The sequence below is a fragment of the Lepisma saccharinum genome, chromosome 1 (assembly GCF_977018435.1).
Source record: "Lepisma saccharinum chromosome 1, izLepSacc3.1, whole genome shotgun sequence".
Lineage (NCBI taxonomy): Eukaryota > Metazoa > Arthropoda > Insecta > Zygentoma > Lepismatidae > Lepisma > Lepisma saccharinum.
Window position 1 is genome coordinate 171656150 of NC_139229.1, and position 24111 is coordinate 171680260.

At 38.9% G+C, this 24111-nt stretch overlaps 1 protein-coding gene across 1 annotated transcript in view; it reads right to left on the reverse strand.

Moving 5' to 3' along the window:
- Positions 1 to 24111, reverse strand: part of LOC146003964 (atrial natriuretic peptide receptor 1) — a 1164278-nt gene that overhangs the window by 847421 nt on the left and 292746 nt on the right. Inside the window, exons 2-3 of the mRNA XM_083142500.1 lie at positions 17922 to 18093; positions 9155 to 9360 (exon numbers count right to left, since the gene is read on the reverse strand). Coding sequence (XP_082998626.1) covers positions 9155 to 9360; positions 17922 to 18093 — 378 coding nt within the window. The remainder of the gene's footprint in view (positions 1 to 9154; positions 9361 to 17921; positions 18094 to 24111) is intronic.

Genomic DNA, 24111 nt, shown 5'->3' on the forward strand with positions numbered 1-24111 from the left:
CTGCTCGTAGATACGCACATTAACCTATTGTATATAACGGTTTACTTTTCTGACATCTCGAACGGATCACCCTGTAGTTCTGATGCAAAATTGGTGCAAAATAAAAAGAAAGTTTGAATTTTGTATAATTTCTATGATAATTAAAATCTACGAAAGTGTCGCGCGACATTTCTTGCGGACCTCTGTGAAATACAAAAATGCCAGAAAAGTGTCGGCTGGTATCGGTAGATGAATTCCAATACATCGGCATCTTCTCAGCCCTAATCAAAATGAAAACAAATTATTGAAAATAAATATTACGGAGAGTGATCGGAGTGGGTTAATGATATTCTGGAAAAAAAATATTGTTTGGACGTATTTTTAATAACGAAAGATTGATTTTGAGGCACAGTTGCCTGGTTCGGTATTGCGATAGTTCTTGATTCATGTGTCTCTACTGACATACGAACATAACATAATACAAGTCGATTAACTTGTTATTGTCCACTATTGTCAACCACACAACTCAGGGAAATATTAATAGCGCCAGACACTACACTTCTGGCGAATTCGGCAGAAAAAAAAAAACTGACTTGGTTCAGTGGTGGGTGAAACACAGTCCTACACGCCAGCGCAGCCCAGTGGCGTGCCCAAGGAGGGGTTGGCGGGGTTATAACCCTCCTTTGGCCCAGTATTCCATAAAAAAATCATGTCAGAGGCAGGGAGATAAACCTAACCGCCCCTTTCCAAAATCCCGTGCATGCCACTGGTGTGACCGATCACATATTTACCTAGTGTTATTCGTCGTGCCGTTTTCTGCCATGTACGTTAATGTAAAAATAAAGTGTGACCATACCCTTAGTCGCTTTGACTTATTACCAACTCCTAAGCATCGACGCGGAGAAAATTAATCAACTTATAATTCGTTTATTAAAAAGCATTCGTAAGAAAATAGTTTGCAAATAATAAAGTTTATATCTGACAGCCAAACTATATGAGAAATATCTAACAAAACGGGGAAAATATACACGAAAATAATTCAACGGGATGAAAAAGATTGTGGGTATTACAACAGAGAATGGTACACAAATACGATAATGGAAAAGTTTAGCAAAGTTTTACCTTGTTGCAGATAAACAGCATATTTTTGTCATTTCATTTTTCCACATAATCTCTTCAAAGCAGGAAAAAAATGAACGTTAAATGCAAATGGAAGATTTCAATATTTCATCACCATGTATTGTCGATTACGAGGAGAAAATGGTTATGAAGTTGACGTGAAAAGTAGCTGTTGTTGAATTTAATCAATAGATGCCGCTAACATCAATCCTGAAGAGTGGAAAAACATTACACAAACGTACAAGGCTTATCTCATGTTCCCCTATATTAATTAGAAATAACCTTGAAAATGTTAGAATCTGTTTTATTCTCATTCTTAACAGTCTTGAGCTGAAAACATTTACTTTCTCTGCGCTTGTTCTTTCTTCTACTTCCACTTCTCTGGTCGGTTTGTCCACAGTATAATAAAAATATTGTTCTTTTCTGACAGAGAAAATAACCATCACTGGTAACCATGAATTTCTGTCCGTGGTTGTACAGTCAACGGCAAAAATAATAGTAAGTAAGTTGTCAATCGCTACTTTCATTCTTTTTTAATTTGTATACTGTATTGTTTTTTTAATTCTGCTGATTCGAAGCTTATGTTGTCCTTTACTTATTAACTTTTATATTTCAACTCATTATCATCACATTGTTGAAAACAGAATGAATGAAAATGGTCATGTACAATTTGCCTACGATTTATTTTGCCTTTGGTACATGTGACAGATAAAAATGCCGTTTTTCAGTGCTTCCTAGCAAAGAGTATCAAAATTGATACAAAGTTCATTTTATAGTCAGAAAAGTTAATCGGGATTCGACCTACAGTTTAAAGTGGAATCTGAACCACAGTGCAATGTGTGTCTACCGGGGATGAAATACGGCAACCCTTTATTACAAGACGAGGTTCCAAAACTAGGGGGAAGAGAGGAAAAAGTAGTTTAGAAAAATTGTTCGGCTTGACATCCTTTTCGCGTTTGGAAAGTTACTGTACGGGTGTAAAATCTCCAGGAATTTGTCACTGATTCTTTCCATCGGAATGCATATCCTTTCACGGTATAGCACGCGACAATTTGCTGTGTATTGATGGTTGCGTGCGTGGTTGCTTATAACTGGACAACATTCTACTTGTGCAAGTCACTGTACAAAAGCCAACGAATTAATTGCTAAACCTTTGAGTACATTGTGCAAACCAGGAGGGTTATTCGCTAAGAGTTCAGCGGGATATGTGAAAAGGGGGCGAAACCCACTCACGTCAACAGCCAGATGTTAATGAGGCATTGAGATGCAAAGGGTACGTCAGTCACGTTTGAGATGATAGATGACACCACTCGCGATCCGCCGAGGGCAACTGGCAGGCCACCAATCACCATCACCCAGAGCATCCTCCTCCTTCTGCGAGTGTCCCTAGAGAATACTGATTTCTCGTCAACCCCTTAGTAAGGGTTATTTCTTTTCTTGTTATCTATGGGTAAAGAACCTTTAATGGCAGTAAGTTGTACTCAACGAATTTCAGTAGCCGGAAGTACATTTGCAGTCTGTTAAATGTTTGTAGGGAATGAATCTTTTATGTGTCTCAAAAGTTTTAGTGAATGTATTTCTAACGTAAGCCTTTTGGTAGAACTTTTCTCCTCGCGACAGTAGCAAGAAAGAGGCGCCATCTATCTAAGCTAGCATCAACAGGTTCCGCTGTATCAGCGCGACAATCCACCAAGAGTTCCACTCGACACTCCTCACCAGCGAGCTCAGCGTGTCAGGGGAGGGGGGGGGGAGCAAAAATAGAACTACACTCCAGACGAGTTCACAAAGTGTGGTCCGCATATAGGTAACCAGAAACAGCCCCATATGAAAGATAGGTTACTTTTTTTTACATCACGTAGAAAGTAGTGAGAGTTTACAAGTAGTAAGAAGCGCAAATACTGATGCTATGCAGGCATGGGTGGTAAAACCTGGTGACATTTTGCTTATTAAGGAGTTAAAAAGTAAAAAGAGCAATCCTTCAATTTTCGCGTGATTTTGCTATATAATCAATTTGCACTCAACTCATTGATCCTTCTGAAATTGGTAACCATAACACGAAAACAATTTATCTACAGTATAGCTTCTAATAACCAGTCTGCTTAAAAAATTCAATAATGAGCAGAATGTCATTTACCATGTTTTACTCTGAACCCTACAATTACATTTTAGCTGACCATGAATTGATGCAGTCAATTCCTATATAACATCTATTTTTATTTAAAGTTTTTGCAGGTGGTCTGCGCGTTTGGTTAAAATTTTTAAATGATTCGACATGGAAAAAGATTTCAGAAACTTGTGTTAACTTGTACTAAATATAAACAATTACATGGGATAAATTCCACCTCAAAAGTCATGCATACACAAATTTAAAACAGAGTTATTGCTGCGCACTCTATCGTTCTTTCTCTTACTTATTGTTACACTGTCTTCTTGCATCAGTAATTCTCAATAGCTACTCTGCATTGTTAAGCAGGTATCGTGAAGGAAAAGACTATGATATTTTATAAATGTTATTTTCATAGCAAAATTCAATGATTCTTTTATGAGATAGTCAACAAAACTTATTTTTATTTGAGTTTATATTTTGTTTAACCATGATTTTTCGAATTTTCTTTCGATGCTTTAAAAAACATTATTTTGAATTATTGATTGTAAAATCGTTGTTAAAAATTAGAATACAGGCAGAGTATGACATTACTCTTTATATCTCTAGAAATCTCGAAATAGTCTGAACATGACTGAAATTGACGAACTACAAACTTTCTATAAATTGCCCAAACAGACCAGAAGTCTGTTTGTGCGTAAATACCGTGAAACACGCAAATGCAGCTAATGAGAATTAGTCAAAACAGGATGTTGAGAGACGCGAGGGCTGCGAACGAAGCAATTAGAGGCGATGGAACGTTGACGAAACAGTTAAAACTCAAAGGTAATTATCTTGCGACCCCTTTCAGTCCACGGTGAATACTGCGTAGAACGGTGTTCGAAGTGAGAGGGGCCCGGAGGGGAGGGGGGGGAGCCATCAACCAAGTTGAGAAAATTTTCATAAAGCATCTCGCCAGCTAGGATAATTTGCATACGCATTCTCCCACGATCTGCACTGGCTCCACGTTGAGCACGTGAGCATTTCCCACCTAGTAAGAAACTTGACCAAGCCTTGCCTACACACACAAGAATTTCCACTTCGAATGTTCGTACAGAACACACCATCTCCCTTAGAAGTAATACGTCGCAATTTAAGAGCAAGTGTGCTCCATTCAGTACTTTGCAGTATAATAACACTTATTTATAAAGAGTATCATGGTGTACATTGTTCAGTAAGCCATTAAGTAATTCAGCGTTTTACACAATTGAACTGTGAGTTGATTGTTGTTTCGTATGAATCTTTATATTTCGGATTTCATTTTGTTGTCAACAAATTTCGTAACTTTTATTGCTATTCTACTGAACGTCACACATATGTCGGTAAGTGATATACATTAACACGCTTATTCAAACATTACTGTTGTGTGTTCGTGTACACAAACTTTAATTTATGTAAATCTTTATTCCAGTATCTCTTTCTGCCAGAGAACAGACGATCCTCATTAGCTGAGAAATCTGTTTCCAGATGTGAACCTGTTCTTGAAACAGATATACACCGTGTCCCAAAATCATTATCTGGGTTTCAAGTAGTTGGTGTATTGCAACAGACGAAGGTTAATGTTTATATTGTACATGTATGATAAGAACGCCTGTGGAAGTTTGCTACCCTGAGCGCTTATCATTTGTTTCCCATCCGTCACAGAGGCTTAAGCCCCGCGACAGGTCAAGTTTGCAGCAACTTTTAACATATATAGACCCAAACGTGCGCGGAGACTGTAGTTCCGCTGCAATACTGCCGATTTTCTCACTGTCTGTGACATGGACAGCTCGGCGGTTGAGGCAAGACTGGCACGGGAGATTCTGAACGTCACTTCCGCGCGGATTAATACATAAAACCTGCTGCAAACTTAACCTGTCGCGGGGCTTAGGTGTATTACAAGATGGCGACTCCCGTGCAGAAGTCCTTTTGAGTTATTGCAAGGTGTGGTTATGTTGTTTCAGTTCAGAGAGCTTTTCGGCGGCGATTTGGAAGTGATCCTCCGTCCGATAACAACATTCGTCAATGGTTTAATAAGTTCCAAACAACTGGATGTGTCTGCAAAGGGAAGAGTTCTGGATGTCCAAGTGTGTCGAACGAAAGCGACGAGAAGCTTTGGACTACTGGATGGATGTGTGCCGTGTCACGAAAGGTGCTCACATTGAGTATTTGTAAGGTACACTGTATAAACTTGTTGAGTGTTGCTATCTCCCACATAAACTTTGTCCTTGTACCCCACATGTAAGGGAAATTAAACGACTATGAAACCCTGATAATCATCTTGGGGCAGGCTGCATATTTTCCTGTACTAGAAATGTAAAGGAGACATAGATTTCCGCAGAAAACACTGGCCCCCTAAGGACAAACTTAACGATAGGGCAGGATAGGATCGACGTGGTGGAACAATTCTTCTATTTTGGGAGTAGCTACAATAACGAATGATAGAAGATGAAGGAATGAAATCCCACAAGCAGGATAATCCAGTGAAAGAAGAAGAAGCAATTACTAGCCTCCAGGAACTCTGAGAAAATGGCTGTAAGAAAGAGATTCCTAAAGGAGCATGACGCTATATGGATGTGGAACATGGACACTGAAGATGAAGGCAGGAAGATTTCAAAATGCGATACTACTGCCGTCTAATGGATATACAGAGTTATGAGCGAAGATGATTTGAGACAGGTTTTGGAAATCCATCACCTAAAAGAGATACAATATATTATGACATATCCAGAGACATAAGGAAATAAGACAGGTATGCCCAGAATGAAGTACGTCAAGTAAATTGCCAAGGTTTTCAATTCTGAAAGTCACAGAGAATGAACATTATAGCAGCGGAAAACAATAAATCAAAACCGAAATCCGCCTGTCGTAAATATGAACGCACGGGACAGGGAAGATAGAAATGAAGGAAAATATGAAGTGGAAAGGGGAAATGATTGAGGGGATATATTTTCTTGAGGTACACACTGAGGCTGAGTACTTAAGCAAAATTCCAATTCGTTTACCCTCGAACGAATATATGAGGCACATAAGAGTTCACGCTTATTAAACTATGATTGAACCATTCTTTGTCACTAATGTGTCACAAAACTCATGAATTACTTCTGCTCTTTTCGTTCTGTTTGTAATGTGGTTAACGTGAATTTCAGATGATAAATCGAAAAAGATATCATGTTCAAGCTTTTTTCGCTTGACGCTTTCTGTCGCACGGTTTTAAAAGTATAGTGTTCTTTATTGTAGAGCCGAAATTTCTCTAAAATCATCCCGTGTTGGCCCATAACACGAAAATTGCACAATATCGCTCTCTGTTTCTGAAATAATCCATTGAAAAACTCACGTTATCTCCCCGAGTGAAATCCTGGATGTAGACTACAAAGAGAAGTGAGCAATATACAGAAATAGACACATATTTCCATGCAACAAAGGACAACAAAATAATGAAAAAATATGTACTCACCAGTATGAACCACCGACGAACATGAAATTTCACATGAAAGTGAAGTAACAAAAATTCAGTACTCACCTGTAAGAAAAGATTTTAAAAAATATTACTAATATGTTTACCAAACTTGACTAATGTGACGTCATTAGAGATTAAAGTGTAATATAGAACCCTGCTGATAGTATGCAACCCCTCAATATCTGAAGAACACACGGCTGCACTTTAAGTGATGATGACGACACTTGTCACTTGTTTGTTAGTTTGCCCTGAAGGTCATAGGACAGCGCTAAAGTAGCAATTTGTGTAATGGTGGGTGTTCGAGAAGCACTTTTGTCTTTCGTTGAATTTCAAATCTCAGGAAAGGTATTTTAAACCTATTTTGTCTGCAGCTTTTGATGATTTAACCAGACACTTTGAAATATCATCACGTGTTTACATATATTTAGTCTTGTTCGTTTCAATGGTAAGTTACCATGTTTTCAACATTGCAATGTTTGAATGCAATATGGTACTGGTAATATGAAACAGTGTTCCATATTACATGCACGTTTTACAAATATTTCATAATGTCTAGTTTATATGCTGCGGTACTCACAGGAATGCATGTGTGATTTTTTTTAAAAAATAGATTTGAAAAATCAAAACGGATTTTACTTTGGTTCATTATTTTCTATCAGAATAAATAGCTATTGCATGCGTTAAACATTCGTAACATTGATAATAATTAACTTTTTCATTAAATTGAAACTACTCTTCTGAAATTATCAATATTTTGTATTTTCTTAAAAAATTCCTATGATCACCACTTCACAAAATAGAGGGTTTCATATTAACAGCACCTTTTAAAAAATGACTTACTTGCACTTTTCTAGATAATTTTTACACAGATTAGCCTGTAAGTGGAATATTGCAAATTCAAATTAGGAATGGGTAACCAAAAAAAAATAAGGAAGCTCAACATAACAGAAACATAAAAACTGAGTTTATAGTTCAGACAAAATAGCTCGGAAACAAAGTTCCTATGGTTCCTATTTACATTAACAAGTCATGAGAATTTCAAATGTCCAGCGGTTCTTGTGCATCATTAAACTTACAAATAGGAACATATACTGCTCAAAACATAAAATCAGTCAGTGTAATAATGAACCGAAATTGTGATTTAAAATATTAAAAAAAACGGAAGGAAACAAAGTTCAAATATAAATGAATCAAATTAGAGAGTCTGGAGGCAAGAACGAGATCAGACCCTTCGATAACGAGACACTCGTCTGCAGAATCGATACTTATTTCCCGAGGCTCTCGATCTCGTTCGAGCCTTCATGAACAAAAGAATAATTAAATGAAACCGAATGTACTTTACTATGGGACTTCTTCAGACATACCAAGCGAACAATCTGGTTATTTACAGATAAGTCACACAGTTTGTTTGTAGTAATTACAGAGCCAATCCATTAGTCGTAATTGCGAGTCTGTGATGCGTGGTTGCATATACAGGGTGTCTACCAAAATAACAAATCCAATATTCTTGACTTTATCTTGACCATTCTTTCGTTTTTCTTAACCTTTATTCATGTCACCAATACTTGGGTGATGTTTAAATTAGCAAATAGGGAGAATATTGTTTATTTAATGAAAATCCCCTACCAAAAGGCCTGTTCAGCTGAAAATTAAAGATGTACTTTAACAAGAGAATTTGACTTGCTTTATGTGTTAATGCATGGAATAATTAATGTTACCTTCCATGTAGTACACTCTGGACTGCATTTAGGGACTAGCGAGACTGTGGAATCTGAACTCGCAGCCAGTATAATCTTCTATGTGTGTGTGATCTTATCTTACCACCATTCATCCTCATCTTCGCGATTAGCCAAAAGAAGCAGAAAAGCGAGCAAAATCAATCAATCACCGTGATATCAAACATTCTTGACTACAAATATAATTTCTTTATTTCTTGACCTACTCATGGATTTCTTTACTCTTTCCTGACTTTCGTGACTAGTACACAACATCCAAGGGTCCCGGGTTCGAATCTCGGTCGGGCTTGGTTGTTTGTGAATGTCCATTCATCAATTTCATCATTTCATCACTCATCCCCATCTTCGCAAATTAGCCTAGAGGCACAAAACGCGAAGTAAAATAAACTAAATCAATCAAATCAATCAATAGTACACAACCTGATGTAAACTCAGGATAAAATTCTGTTTTTTCGAGGGCTCGTAGCGTCAAACGGAAAAAAAATGTTACGAAGAAATGTTGTTCTACGCTACTCACACCCATACGCTGTGGAAGTTTGAACAGTGACACGCTGTGTATATTGTTCACACTATATTTTTCGAGAGCCAAGACTTGCCATCGAGAGCGAAAAGAGAACAAGACAATGCCCTAGTCTCGTGTCGATATCATGTATTACGTGACATACTTGGTGTAACGTGATTTCTCGAGCACCCTGTACACAAAGAGTACAAAATCAAATAATGATGGTAACCACTCACCAGTGTACTCGTATCCGACCTCCCGCTTCAAGTTGTCGCCGAGGCTGTCCTCCTTGTTCTCGTCCATGTCGTATGTGTCGTAGATGATGTTCTTCTCCTTCAGGGACTGCACCAGCGTCTTCATCATCAGCATGCACGTCTGCGGCCCCGACACCTCCTGGTAGTCGTTCACGGTGTACACCAGCAGCACCTTCTGCCAGTTGTACCTGCCAATGGAAAAAGCATCCGGTTACCAATATACAATTTTAACTCCTCCTGGTGGCAACCGCCTTTCGGAGCTGAACTCCTACCAGAATCTGGGCTCTTACGAGGTTCTTAAAGCTCGGTTGAACAGTAACCTGATTTTCAGTATTCAAAATAGGACAACATAATCCACTCAAACAATATATTTTTTTCAGACAGATAAGTTGGATAATTTGTTCAACATTTACTTAAGATCCTAGTTTACATGAGTGGGAGAGCTCGCATGAGAGAGAGGGAAGTTCCTTTCTTGACGAAAATGGTAATATGAAAATTCAACTAAATTAACTTTCTTTGGAATGATCAACCAATCAATTCACAACCTATCAACAGTTATGCTCACAAAATAAAGATTAAACCAAGAATTTAAATATTAACTGAAGACAAGGCGACGCTCTCTCTCTCTCTCTCTCTCTCTCTCTCTCACACACACACACACACACAGCTGCCGGTATACAAGGGCCGTCTTTTTCCTGCACATTTACCTCAACTCGTCCACCAATCAGTGCCCTTTAATGACGTCACTAGTGACGTCTCTCGCTGTTGCGAAATTTATTTTATGAGCACCCACACCTCAACAAACCAGAAATTTTACATCGGTGATCGAAGGGTTACATGGTTAGAGCTTCTTTATTCGCTAGGTGATTCGGCACACACGTGTGTGTCCTCTACATGAACAAAGTAATTAAGCAATGCGACACAATATTACAAATATTAATTAAGATTGAAACGACAATAGATCAAATAAATCCAATAGAGCCGCACTCTTATCAATCAATTTTGATCGTTGAGGAGCCGGCCTCCGTGCTGGAGTGGTTAGTGCAGCGCGCTGCAACGCTAAGATGCCCGGGTTCGAATCTCTGTCCAGGTGTTATCTGTGAACGTCCTTTCATCAATGTTATCATGTAACCCATTCCTATCGTCGCGATTAGCCAAAAGTGGAAGGAAAGCGAAGTAAAATAGACTAATAGTTTTCTTTCGACGCTACGAGCCTTTGAAAAATGGCATCTTCTATCATGTACTTATGCACACATGTGGCACAAATTTCAGGGTTGCCATTAACATTTATTTTTCTGTCGGAAACGACAAATAAAATTAGTATGCTACTGATATTCAACCAATGAAGAGAATGGAAAACCTTTGTAATGTAAAGAGTCCTAGACAAAAAGTACAGTATGAACACTTTATCTAATACAAAGACAAACATTTGGATATGCAACATATTGCATGGTAGCACACGCATGATTTAAGGGGAGGAGTTAAACCCTAGGCTTTTGCCTTGTCGCTGTGTATGTTGTCGCCTTTAGTGCGTGTGTGCGCCACGCAAACTGTACATCATCATTTCACATCCATTTTCTACCACTATGATGAGGATGCAGACGATGAATTGACGAAAGGAAATGCACAAACTAAATCCCGTATGTTTTGCAGAATTCGCAAAACATTAACCACCATAGTGGTTATAATGGGCAACAATGATAAAGAAGGAACCATACACCATAGGACTGAGATAGATTTGAGAAGGAGGAGTCGAGGGGAGGGCTGGCATGAAGGAAATTGGGATAACGCGGGTCAGATTGGAGGACATCAGCATACAAAACATTTTGGCAGAATGTGCGGGGAAAGTATCTTTAATTACGGCACAAATCGTGGATGGGGATAGGCACTGGGGAAGGCGAAAATACGTAGACGTGTGCGGAGCGAGTGACAGGACGGGTTTGGCATGGTTCAGGCTGGGGGGTGGGCACAATTCAAGCGCGTGAGAGAGGACGGGAGTGCAGAATGTCCAATGTGTGGGGAAGACGAGACGAAATTCCACATTCTCCTCCAGTGAAAAGAAACAGCAGAGAATCGACGGAAATACATAAGGGATATGAACGAATCAAAAATGGATGGGCTAATGAAGGCCATTACGGGGAGGGAAATTGCTGGAAGGGACGAAACTCAAATAAGGGACCTGGAAACCTTCCACATTACGTCTGGACAAAGAGAGAGAATAAGTGAACATGTGAGGACATAAGGAGAGGGGTTATGGGGGGAGGGGGGAGAAGAAGAAAAACTTCATTGATGTATGGAAATGTGCGTACAGCCGCAAAGGCTCATACTGAAATACATCTTTATTCTATTCTATCACAGTGACCTTGAAATCAAAGATCCCGGGTTAGATTTTCGTGGCACAGTTCAATGTTTAGGATTCCACGTTACACTTTAGTGTAGGAATAGTTTCTTGATTCGCAGTGCATAAAAGTGGGTTTTCAAGAATTACTAACCACTACGTCACGAGGACCGGTTCGTATATATATATAATGTGAAGGGGCTATGTACAGTCATCGGCATTAAAATGGACGTTGTGTGTGTTGCCTAACTCTACGGAAGTGATAGAAGATACCATTGAAATTTTGCTATTATAATCCACTTAGGCTCCTTAAAAGTTAGGTGACTGCACAGAATAGTGTAACGACGGTATTTCCAATGATACGCAATGGAAGGGATGGTTAAGGGGAAAGGATCCGGGGAAGAAAATGATGATTAGATGATATTACGAGTAAATTAAGTGAGTCTTATGCTGACATGAAGGGCAAAGCTCAAGATCGGAAAGCCTGAACGTTGCAGAAAAACCTTTTTACTAAGACCGAGAAGGAGAAATGAATGGATGAACGAATGGTCATGTTTGCATTAAAATTAGTAACATAATGTTTCCGAATTTCCAGGTGTTTTATACGTAAAATGAACAAATAACATTCATGGGAAAGGGTACGAGGTCATGGAATGGTTTACTAGCTCTATTATTATTATTATTATTATTTTTGCATGGTACTCGTTATAAATGAAGGTCAGTGACAATCATGCTTAGTTGTTGCATTCATACAGGATACAACTTTATTTTTCGGCAGATCCTATTGTTGAAACAAAGAGTAAAAGAGAGAAAATGTTATTTGACTCCACGTCCTCTACGTGTTGTAGTCCCATATCCTGCGCGCGCACGACACTCTCCGTCCACTGTAAGAAAGAAGTAGATGTAAACAAAACCACGTGACTTGTGAAGTAGCATGTATTGGATCTTAATTCGACTTTCGTCGCGGTTAGCCACAAGTGCAGAAAAGCGACCAAACCGATAAGCCCCTACGTGAATATTGGCTTATACTCTGTCCCGGCTATCTCTGGAGCAAGCGAACGAAAACAAGTCTCTGCGCAAGTAGTGACGCGAGACGGCTCAATCATTGAACACGTGAGAGGGAAAGGGATTGCGTGGAGGGGGAAGCGACTGCAGTTACCAGCCATCGCAGCAGCATGAACTGCTTCGCTCTGCCTACTCCATCCCCCCCCTCCTTCTCTGCAGAGATAAGCGACATGGGCTTTATCATAACACAACGTTCCTACGCTGCAGAACATCTGGCATCGGAATAATCGGCCAATCCAACGTGCATTTATATATTTTACACTACATTTGCTTCATTATTTGTACAAAGAGATTTGACATAAAATAAATAAAGTTTTTGGGTTTCAGGCTTGACACCTAAATCCATAATGCGTATGTTGACATTTCATTTCCGCATTCAGTGAAAGCAAACTGCACAGTGCTAGAGCAAGTTAAACAACTCGTTAAATTGTTCTGTTTAGTTGTTTCATAGCCTGCTTCACACATTCACTTAACCACGGTTTTCGTTTACGAGTAAACAAGCAGAAGTGATTAACACTTCACCTGGAAACCTACGCTCAATGTTAATTTCTATAAACCCTAACCGTTTGACGTCACTGTGTTCGCCTGGCACCGACAACGGTCATTGTTTTCCACCCCTCTAGGGAAGGGCTTATGCACATGCTCTTAATGTTGTAATTGGTATAGTGTCTATGCATACACCGAAAAACAATGCAATATATACTAAAGCGGACTGACATAGTACAATAAATAGTGTATAGTCCTCATAAATTAAAACAAATGAACATTCCAACAGAAGACTGACGACACATATTGAATACGCTGCTCACACTAGTCAAAAGAAATAGGGGAACTTGTTTTTGAATGTAAAGTCAGCGGCAATACAAATGATGCACCTATATCCTGAAATACCCACTTCCCTGCAAAGCGTTGTGTGAGTTAGCTAACTCTACGGTCATGGTAGAGGTTGCCATTGAAAATTTAATATTCAAATCAACTTGTCGCAGAAGAGTTAGGCAACACACATAACGCTTTGCACGGTAGCGAGCATTTCAGGATATAAGTGTCCCCTTTTTTGGCGGTGACTGTACTCCACATTGCACAGAACAGTAAATGTAACTAGTTGCTTGCAACAAGTCTGGGCAACCCAGACGATAATGACACTTTACACCTTCGGAAAAGCTTCCGGAGCCACCATTAAGGTGTCATTTCCACTTTTTTGATCAGGTAGAGTTGACACGAGTCAAATACCATCAAATAATTTAATATTTGAATTCATATGTATCTTGTTTCTAAACTGAAAGACTGTGTTGAAATAAGAAACACAATTATGAGCTGAAGCTGCTAATTGAGCATTATGATTTTTTCTTCCTTTATTCCTTCATAATTCTTATTAATAAAACCAAAGAAATTCTATATGTGTAAATGTATTGATGTGTAACCATAGAACTTAAGTAGTGTTTCACTTTTTTATTTAATTAGATTATGTTACTGAGGTACCTCTTGATTATAGGGCTGAATCCTCTGATCAGTTGGATATTGAATATTAATCCTAATATTCTGCGTTAAGAATACTAAGTTTGGACTACTGGGATAGGCATTACTAACATACTTTGCTCATTTTTATGTTGCTTTGTTCAGTGACCTTAATTAGAAATCGTTGGATGAGATTTTAATGTTTGTAATGTTTTACAGCGTGAGCTTCTGGAGTGTCCTCCAGTGTCTGTGTGTCGAACCCGAGACCCTTTGATTAAAAGGCGACGACGTTATCACTACGCCATCGCTGAGATTCGGAACGTATTAACTGTTCCCAACCAAATCAAACTTTCCACGCTCTTTTGATAGAAATAAAATGCATGACTAAAGAAGGGAAACTGTTGAAAAGATTATCTCGGGCTAACGACCAAGTGAGTTGTGGAAAGATGTGGTCCATAGCATGAGAAAATCTTTTTGTCATTTGTCGCCAGGAAAGCTTCAAGAAGGGAAAATGTATTTCGCACTTGAAAGGGTTTAAATCTAATATATGAAGCTGATATATTGAAATTTCCCTACAAATTTGATATTTTTCACAAAGGTTTCTCTCAACTTTTGAATTTTATTTTACCGGGATTTACCTTCATGTGCCGACATTGTATGAAGCATCCATTTCTCATCGATTTAGACGCCAGCCCGCATTCCCCGCTCTTTGTTAAGATGCCTCATTGCATGCATATGTCCAGTCGATTTCAACTCACAAACTGACAAATGTTACGAAAATGCTCCTCCAGGAGACACTCCGGCGACAGGTTTGTTTCAAGGGTGTTCCTATTCACACAGAAAAGGCAACTGACAAACGCTGCCCGTTTCTAGTAGTCAAAATTGTGTTCTATATAATGTGCTTGCCAGTAAATATCAGGTCTAAAAAGACAGATGCTTATCAAAATTGTGTTCATAAATCTGAAAAACAGTTTATATCACAAACACTATTTTAGATCTCCGGGTCATCACATTTACCTAGGTCCACATTTTTTTGTAATTAGGAAAATTTCGTCGCATGGGAATCAGAGGGACGTAACTCCAAAAATGCTGTTCTCGGATTTTGTTTAACTATTTCCTCTGAAGAGCCATTTTGAGTAATATTAGTAAGGCATTATTTTCTCTCTCCTGTAAATTTGATAAATTGGAGTTACGTCCCTCTGGTTCTCACACGACGATTTGATTCTCTGTTTGTTCCTAATTCTATACCATCCATGTGTTTGTGTTGCTAATGTCTACACACATTGGATTTCTTCTGAGCAAATCGCGTGTGCGTTTGCTCACTACAAATATAGACTTCCTTGTAAAAGGTATTCTGTAGGGAGTTGCGTTGATCCTCGGAAGAAAACGCAATCACAGAAGCACACGCTGGTTCTTTTAAGATATCTCTACCTGTAAAGCACTACATTGAAGAATAACTGAAAAGCAATACTGATCACATCAGACGACGATTGTTCTTGGTAATGTCCAGCTGCATGTCAACGCGATTCGCGCCATGTTGCTTCTCACTCGCTAACCGTTCTCTTTCCTTGGCGCCTATGCAAACAGTTGATACTTCGACTACATACACCATCTCTTGACAACAAAAGTAATTTAACCCACATCATCAAACCCAAATAAAATTACTACATGAACACGATAATAAATTAAACACATTCCTATGCATATTACTCCCGATTAGCCTATCTGTGTATAAAGTGGCCTTCAAACAAGAATTCAAGTCAAGAAGTATTATACGCATGCACACACACACACACCTAATTTTCGCATATTTGTAATAAAATCCTTTATACATGACACCAGCATGTCGATTTGAAGAGTATGAACGAGTGCGGGCGGAGGAGTGTGATGTTTAACATTGAAAACTACTCCCAATAATTAAAATATGGGATTATGCATTTACCATAATGTTACTCTCACTCTCTTTAGCATGTGTGTGTGTAGCACACATTAACCTAATCATGTACATACCAAAATCAGGCAAATTAACACCTTAAATGGCTTTATTCTTGTACATTTCTACACTCGATCTCTCTGTTAACGTAAAAAAAATCTAGCGTGCTCAGGAAAGTGAACAAAAATAATATTTTGGTTACAAGTGGAGTCACTATGTACCTTCTTTTGTGCTGCGAACGTTTATTTGGTCGGGTTGAAGTGCATCTCTCCGAAAATGAGCCATGTAATTGCAAAAACCTCCTCCTGTGTTCACAAACTTGATGGAGTAGTTGATATTCACTGAATGTTCTATTCACTGAATCTATATACTAGGTTTTAAGCTTGAGGAGCGCTTGTTCTCCACAGATGGCGCTGCTTAAAATAGTATTAATAATGCAGGTAGTATTGACGTGAATAAGAGTAGTTCAATTGCTGTTAATGTCACCAACGTCACACAATTAACAGGCAACTTCTACTATTATAACATCTGTGGTGCAAGCAGAATTGGCAAGAAAAATAATATAAAATACGAGTATGTCTCAATGAAAACAAATTATTACTTTTTAACTTCTAAAGTTCTACTGTGCTCCAGTTATAAGGATATGGGAATAATTAATGAATCATGACTTTTATTAGAATGACACTTAAAGAAACTTGTCAAAAAGTTTTAAAAGATGCTAGTTTTATACATTTAATTGGACTTGTCTTGACAAAGTAGAAAGTTTCAGGTGATTATGTATCACAATTGTGCGTCGAATACTTGAATATGTGAATTGTGGAGATCAGAAGCTCAATGCCACGTAGCAAGAATAGATAATATCATGTTCAGAAACTTCTTGACAGATTAGTGTTCATGAAAACTCAAAGTTATGTAACGTGTAAATACGAGGAGTATTTGAAATCTCTTTATTTAAAAACTCTGTGTTTATTTTTACGGAAAATGCTTTGAGTTGAGTGACTTTTATTTACAGCTTTACTTACAGCTTGCATCTACAGCTTAATATAGGCCTATGTAAATTCTTAATAAAGATTAAACGGAGAGAAAAATAAGCAGGGTTGCGCCCACTTGAAAAAAAAAAAACATTTTAAAACCCAGTGGGTTTTTTTCATTAACTTTGGCATTTCAATGATTTCCGAAATGAAGGAATGTCATAGAGGTGTATACTAATGAAGATTGCATTTTAGATTCTTAGAATGCGATCACGACTGGCATTATAACTAGAGATTAATTTTGCTATCTAAAATGCACAACACTTGTGATATTGATATGAAGTAGAACGAAATATCCGAGCTCAGTACACCAATACAAACGTTTAATCTTTATTAAGAAATTACATAGGCCTATATTAAGCTGTAGATGCAAGCTGTAAGTAAAGCTGTAAATAAAAGTCACTGAACACAGATCTGAAGTCAGTTTCTTTCGATTTACTATCGGGGAATATTATGTATACTATCTATACTATCGCTCTTTTATTATGCTTGTGACTGAAGATAACACCTGCAATTGATCTCTTGATGCTTCTGACAAAAGTCGTAATGTATCTTATATCGTAATGTATCCATTATTGATACAACATCTGCTAATATCAATTCAAACATACAAACTTGCTATCCACAGAGGCACAGAGGAAACCAGGAAATCGTAAGAGAATAAAGGATAAAAAATAAACATTACTATGATTTAGCAGTTTGTTGCGGTGTGCTAGTTGGTGTGCTGTGTGGCGAAGTGCAGTGGGTAGGTCGAGCGGCAATTACAAATGTGAATTATATTACATGTATTCACATTTTATTTATAAAAGCTCGACAAAACCCAATTAAACCCGAAAAAAATAGATTAAACCCGAAAAAAAATTTGTTTTTTTTTTCAAACCCTGAAAATAGGCACATTCAAATAGATGAAAAGAAGGCAACACTTACTTGTCCATCACCTTCACGATGAATTCCCCGATGTCCTGGAACTTGTGGCCCGTACGCACAAGCATGAAATACTCATCGTCGAAATTGGTCTTCGGTTTGTTGAAGTCGAAGGTGAGCCCGCCCGCCGTGAGCAGTGGAATGTCCCAGAACTTAATGAGCCTCGCGACTGGAGCTGGAAGAGGAAAGGGAAAACATTTTAGAAACTGGTATATTAAAAAATATACAATGATGATTTGAACACCGCGAATAATATGTGAATAATGACATCCTAAGTTCATTTATACGTTGCATAACTACTGCATACAGAAATTAATAATTATTTCGGCTTATTTTCCGTCGCTTTTTCACCTCTTGGGTTAATCGCCACGATGTACTGATGAAATGGCAAAATTATATTGGTCGCTCCGCGCAGAGACCGCTTGAAAGAAAAAAAAACAATATTACCAAGGATAGTAATACCAGTGTCTGGGTATCTGGACAGTACAGAGAAAGTTATGCAATATCTTAGAATATGAAAACATTTACTAATTTTATTTGTTACAAAACCTAGTTCCACGTTTCTAGACAAAAACATGATGAAAGAGAGAAGGATACAAGGAAAGAACGAAAGCAATAGAGAAAGGAAAGGGAAATAAATATAAAAGAAAGGAAGAGAGAAACAAAGAAAGAAAGGGACACGAAAGAGTAAGAAATGGGGAAGAAATATAAAAGAAAGAAACAGGAAGAATAGAATGGTGAAAAGAAGTGAAAGGGAAATAAATATAAAAGAAAGAGGAAACAAAGGAAGAAGAAAGGGATAGGAAAAAGTAAGAAGGGGAAAATATAAAAAGAGAAACAAAGGAAGAATGAAATAGGGAGAAGAAAAGGGCTATTTGAAACGAAATTAACAGATGACGGTCACATCTGCCCCTGCCCCCCCCCCCCCCCCCGCAACCCCAACCGCAACTTTGCTGCAGTGCGTGAGACAGAACTTACTAAGATACTCTCTTAAAAATTACCGCAACTTCTAGTTTTGTCCACCAGTGAGCCACCTACGCACCTCGCAGTCACATCACCGTTTTCTAGACCTGTCGTTTCCCTCCCTGGCGAATGTTCCCGGGACTCTCCTCGTTCCCTTCTCTCCCATCAAGAGGTGATGGCTACCGAGTAAACAAATAGGAACGCCGCACAAATGGGACAGGTTATCTATCGCTCGCGATATTAAGTTCAGGACCGTAACGAGAAAACTATGGAAGCACTTTGGCGACGCCAGGGAGTGTGCTAGGTGTCGCCCCTGCTTTGCTGGAAAGGCATCAACACTTCCAGGAAAGCCATAAGACTTTCAATCGATACGTTCCAGGCACATAATATACTACTAATGTTTTCTTATGAGTTAATGTTCTATAAAATCAAAACATCAAAGTAAAGTACACATTTGAAAGATGATTCACACTCTCAAATGCATTGAGACTAACATTCACAATTTTTTTATGATTAATATCTTTGATAAGATGAAGGATATGCCATTATCGCTGTCACTACCTTTGACTAGACGAGGGTACAATTTATTTCCAGTCTGGTAGAATACGTCTGTGTCAAGGGCGTATGCGGGGATGAGAAAACTGGGTAATTGCAGAAGAAATTGCTAAAATACCCTTTCTTTAACAAAAATAACCTATACCCTGTTCCTGATATTTCTGGAGCAAGAGAACGAAAACAAGTCTATGCGCATTAGTGACGCGGGACGGCTCCACCAATGAACACGCGAGAGGGAACGGTATTGCGTGGGGGAGAAAGCGACTGCAGTTATCAGCCTTCGTAGCAGCGTGTACTGCTTCGCTCTGCCCACTCGATTTCCCACCTCCTCTGCCGCTATGCGCGGCCTTGCTCCAGAGATAACCGGAATAGGGTATATAACGTTAATTAAGATATTAAAATGAACGCTGCGTTTTTCATAAATAACAAAAAGTCACGATTTTTTTTATAAAAAGCTTTCCTTGCCACTTCCTCAAAAATTTTCTACGGACGACCGTGGTCTGTTAATTTACTTCTTTTTTACTTCGTGTCGCTTTTCTGCCCATTTAGGTTAATCACGACAATAATGATAGATGATGTTAGATGAAACTGATGGAAGGACACAAAGGAACGCACTTGCCAGGTCGAGACACGAACGTGATATCTTCGTAGAGATAGTTTCGTCCACTCAATGTACTTCTCCACCGAAGTGATTCGCAATTTATTTCTATAAGATTATTTAGATATAATCCACAGAGGCACGAGTATCTTGGTTCAACTTATTAAAAACATACGTTGGTCACTATTTATATTTTATATATGAAAAAACAGGAATTTGGCATTGAAAACTGCTTTATTGTTTTTCGAAGTATTCTCCTTTATGGTCAATACACTTTTGCATTCGTTCGAACCATTTGTCAAAGCAGTTTTTCCAATCTTCTTGAGACACCTGCATAATATGGTTTTTGAACGCATCAACGGCGTCTTCCGTCGACGAAAATCGTTGTCCACGCAATTTATTCTTAACATTTGGGAACAAGAAGAAGTTATCGGGTGCCAAATCAGGACTGTACGGCGGATGACCCATCAATTCGATTTTTTGACTGTTCATAAAGTCGGTTGTTAGACGAGATGTGTGACAGCTGGCATTGTCTTGATGAAGAATGATCCGACGGCGTTTGTTTATTTTCTGTATTTGACCGAAGACCTCTGGCAAACAAATTGTTGTGTACCATTCAGAGTTGACCGTTCTACGTTCCTCTAAAGGCACAGTTGCCACATGACCAGTTTTCCCGAAAAAACAGGCGACCATTTGTTTCGATGTGATTCGAGAGCGAACAACTTTAGTTGGATTGGGTTCATCTTGAAACACCCATACAGTCGACTGCTGTTTACGTTCCGGCTCATATGCATATATCCATGATTCGTCACCTGTTACAATCTTATTTACATCTTTTGAAGCACCACGATTGTATTTATTGAGCATTTGTTTGCACCAATTGACGCGAGCGTCTTTTTGAGTTTTTGTCAAATTGTGTGGGATCCAACGAGAACATACCTTTCTCACAGCTAAATGATCATGTAATATTTTATATATTCTGGTGGAACTAATGCCTACGGTTGCCTCAATCTCACAGTTTGTCACATGACGATCTTGCAGTATTAGGTTTTGCACAGCATCAATGTTTTCTTGAACAACAACTGATTTTGGACGACCTTCGCGAATATCGTCGGTGAGCGAATGGCGGCCACGATTAAATTCGTTATACCAGCGTTTCACAGTGGCACAGGATGGGCTTCATCGCCAAATGTGGAAGTAAGTTGATCGATGCACTCTTGTCTTGATAATCCACGTCGAAAATTGTAAAAAATCATCGCACGAGTTAATTCCATTTTATTGTTGTCGCGCAATCTCCAAGGCAACATAAACAACACAAATGAAGCTATTGACAAAACATTTGAAGTACGTTATGGTCAATAATGCCAGACGATTCCGTGCAAACGTCAAATCGCGCCTAACTTCAATCAGTGTTGCCAAGGCTCAAAATATAAATAGTGACCCTCGTACTTTTACACTGGTCAAAATAAAAATGCAGTAATATTCAAGGCACAGAAAACGAGAAACAATTACCAAGAGATGTCACTTGTATGAACACTTTGTTCTGCGATGTTAGACACACTCCGAATGAATATTTTTTTCCTTCTGTTGTTTTCAATAAGTTTCTGTTATTGTTCTTTACTGCAGTGATTACTGTTTTTCTTGCAAGCAATGTATGTTATGGAATGTAGAGTTGGATTATATTCGAAACATCTCCATCTGACAGAGACTAGCTAGCGAAGCTACCGAGAAAGTTGAGCGTGAGCAAAAGAGTTAGCGATAGGTGCTGGGTTGAGATGACGTAAGCGGCTCGCTTGTTGATTGTCGGTTTCGGGAAGTTTGACTCGATCCCGAGCTACGAATGCGTAATGGTCAGAGATGTTACGGAAACAATCTCACTCTATCAGATAACAGGTTGTCAAGGTTTTAAGAACGACTGCAATATTGGTACGGATAATTCTGCTCCACGGTGACGCCTTAACTGTATTGAAGGAAGGACTATTGACTCGTGTGAAAAGTACACAATAATACTTGTGAAAATACCAGAAAAGTGGGTTGGAGTGCAATTACAGAATTATTCCAGAACTGTATAAAAAGAACTCCATTCACTTAGAGTGCTTTAGCGCGCGACAATAGCTCTAAATTGAAATGGAAGTTGCAATACTGAAATTTGTAAAGGCGAGAGGTAAGGGACTCCTTTATCGTTTGAGTGCTGCGGCGGGGAACAAACAACCTGTTTCAATTTGGGGCTGAAAGGGGAGCAGAATGGGGGCAGACGATTTGGGAACTTGCGAACAGGAGTTTGCCTTTGAATTCGGAAAACTCGTCCATTCGGCCAGAGTCAAAGGCAGCAAGAGGCAAATGAGTCGATCTTCAAGGGAAAGGGTAAGCTGAAACGGGGATGAAAATGGAACATTTTGTCGCTGAGAAATGAAGTATTAATTCACTGTATGAGAACAGACCCTACAGTGCTCATGAAGGGGGTGACCCTTCCACGTAGTACATCCTGAACTGCATTTTGCAGACTAACGAGGCTCTGGCGTCTGGCCAGTATAATCTCTGTAGGGCTGTGTTGTCCTGTGTTTTTGTTCTTATGTGTGCTGAGTGCCCCTTTACAGGTAAGGTTATTCTAGCCCCCTGACATTATAGTTATGTTAGCTATTTTAGTCATATTTAGTTATGGTGGACCCCGTAAAATGTGACGGCTGCAAAATAGCCTGAGTGCTGACGCACCCACAATTTCAAATTCAAGTACCCACGAACACTACCAGTCGATACAGCAGAAAATTTCAAATACGGGCAGTTGACATCCCTGGAAATTTTCAAGGGACGCGGGACATATTACTTAAATGAGGGACTGTCCCTTAAATTCCGGAACTCTGGTCCACAGTATATTAGCAGAAAATAAACGTGACACTCCAATGTGTCAATCGAAATCAAAGAAATACAGCTACTTGTGTACTTTGACGTGTGATATTGCTCATGAAACTGTACAAGTAAGAATTACGATACGAACCAGAAAATCCATTATGGCGGTCTCACATTGATTCAGAATTCAGCTGCTTATCTACAGTATTTCAGACGGAGACACGTTTATCATGTTTCACCGTTTTATAATTAACGAACTGCCTGTTGCGATTGCACTGCGGCAACAAACTGCAATGTGCGTATTAGTTCTGGGACGTGCAGTACATCCTTACCTGGGGACGGTTACGACGGCATACCTTACGAAGCGTTTCTCGCGGGAACACTTGCATACATCCACACAATCGCATGTGTCGGGCTGCAACACACGCACGCACGTACATTCAGAACCAGACAAACCCCTTTATCGTTGCACACAACGAGAATTTCATGCTACAAAACATCACCCATTTGTAATGGCGACCATAATTCAGAACCTTTTTTTTCTCACTTCGCGCCAAACTACCTCCACTTTCAAATTTCAAGTTCACAACAATTGGCCTAAACCGTTACAAAGTGGTATTGTTGAGTATGTTAGGGATCGGTAATGACGTGGAAGCCCACATTCTTGCACAAAAGAAACAAGCACACAAATGATCACGCGCAAGCGGGCGAACTAGTTCGCGTAACTTTACGCGGGACTTGTTTCTTTCCTTTCTTCTGCTTGCAGCGACAAACGGAAGTGCATAAACAAAGGCACAGAACAATAGCCTAATCCCATACCGAATTAATCTCACTCCAAAGACTTTTTTAATTGAAAATTCATCACAACAGCCCAAAAGAACATTGGATTTAATATATGCTTTTACTTTTGTTGAATGTGTACGGTGTTGCTCCATTAAAGGAACAGGAACATCAATTTCATTTCTCTGTGCGGAATTCCAGAGAGGTAAGTAACAATAGAGTCCACATCCGAAAGCAGCTCTAATTACATCCTTAGCACACTTGTGCTCGTAATCACACGGTAAACATGCACTTTGCATCATATATTGTTGATTATTCATATTAACGTGCCGGGGCCAATGACAGTTTCGTTATAGTGTGTATGTGTGTGCGTGTGTGTGTGTGTTGAAATAATAATATTTAATGTAACACCATATAGTAACATTTCGTTTCTTGAAATTGCATACATAC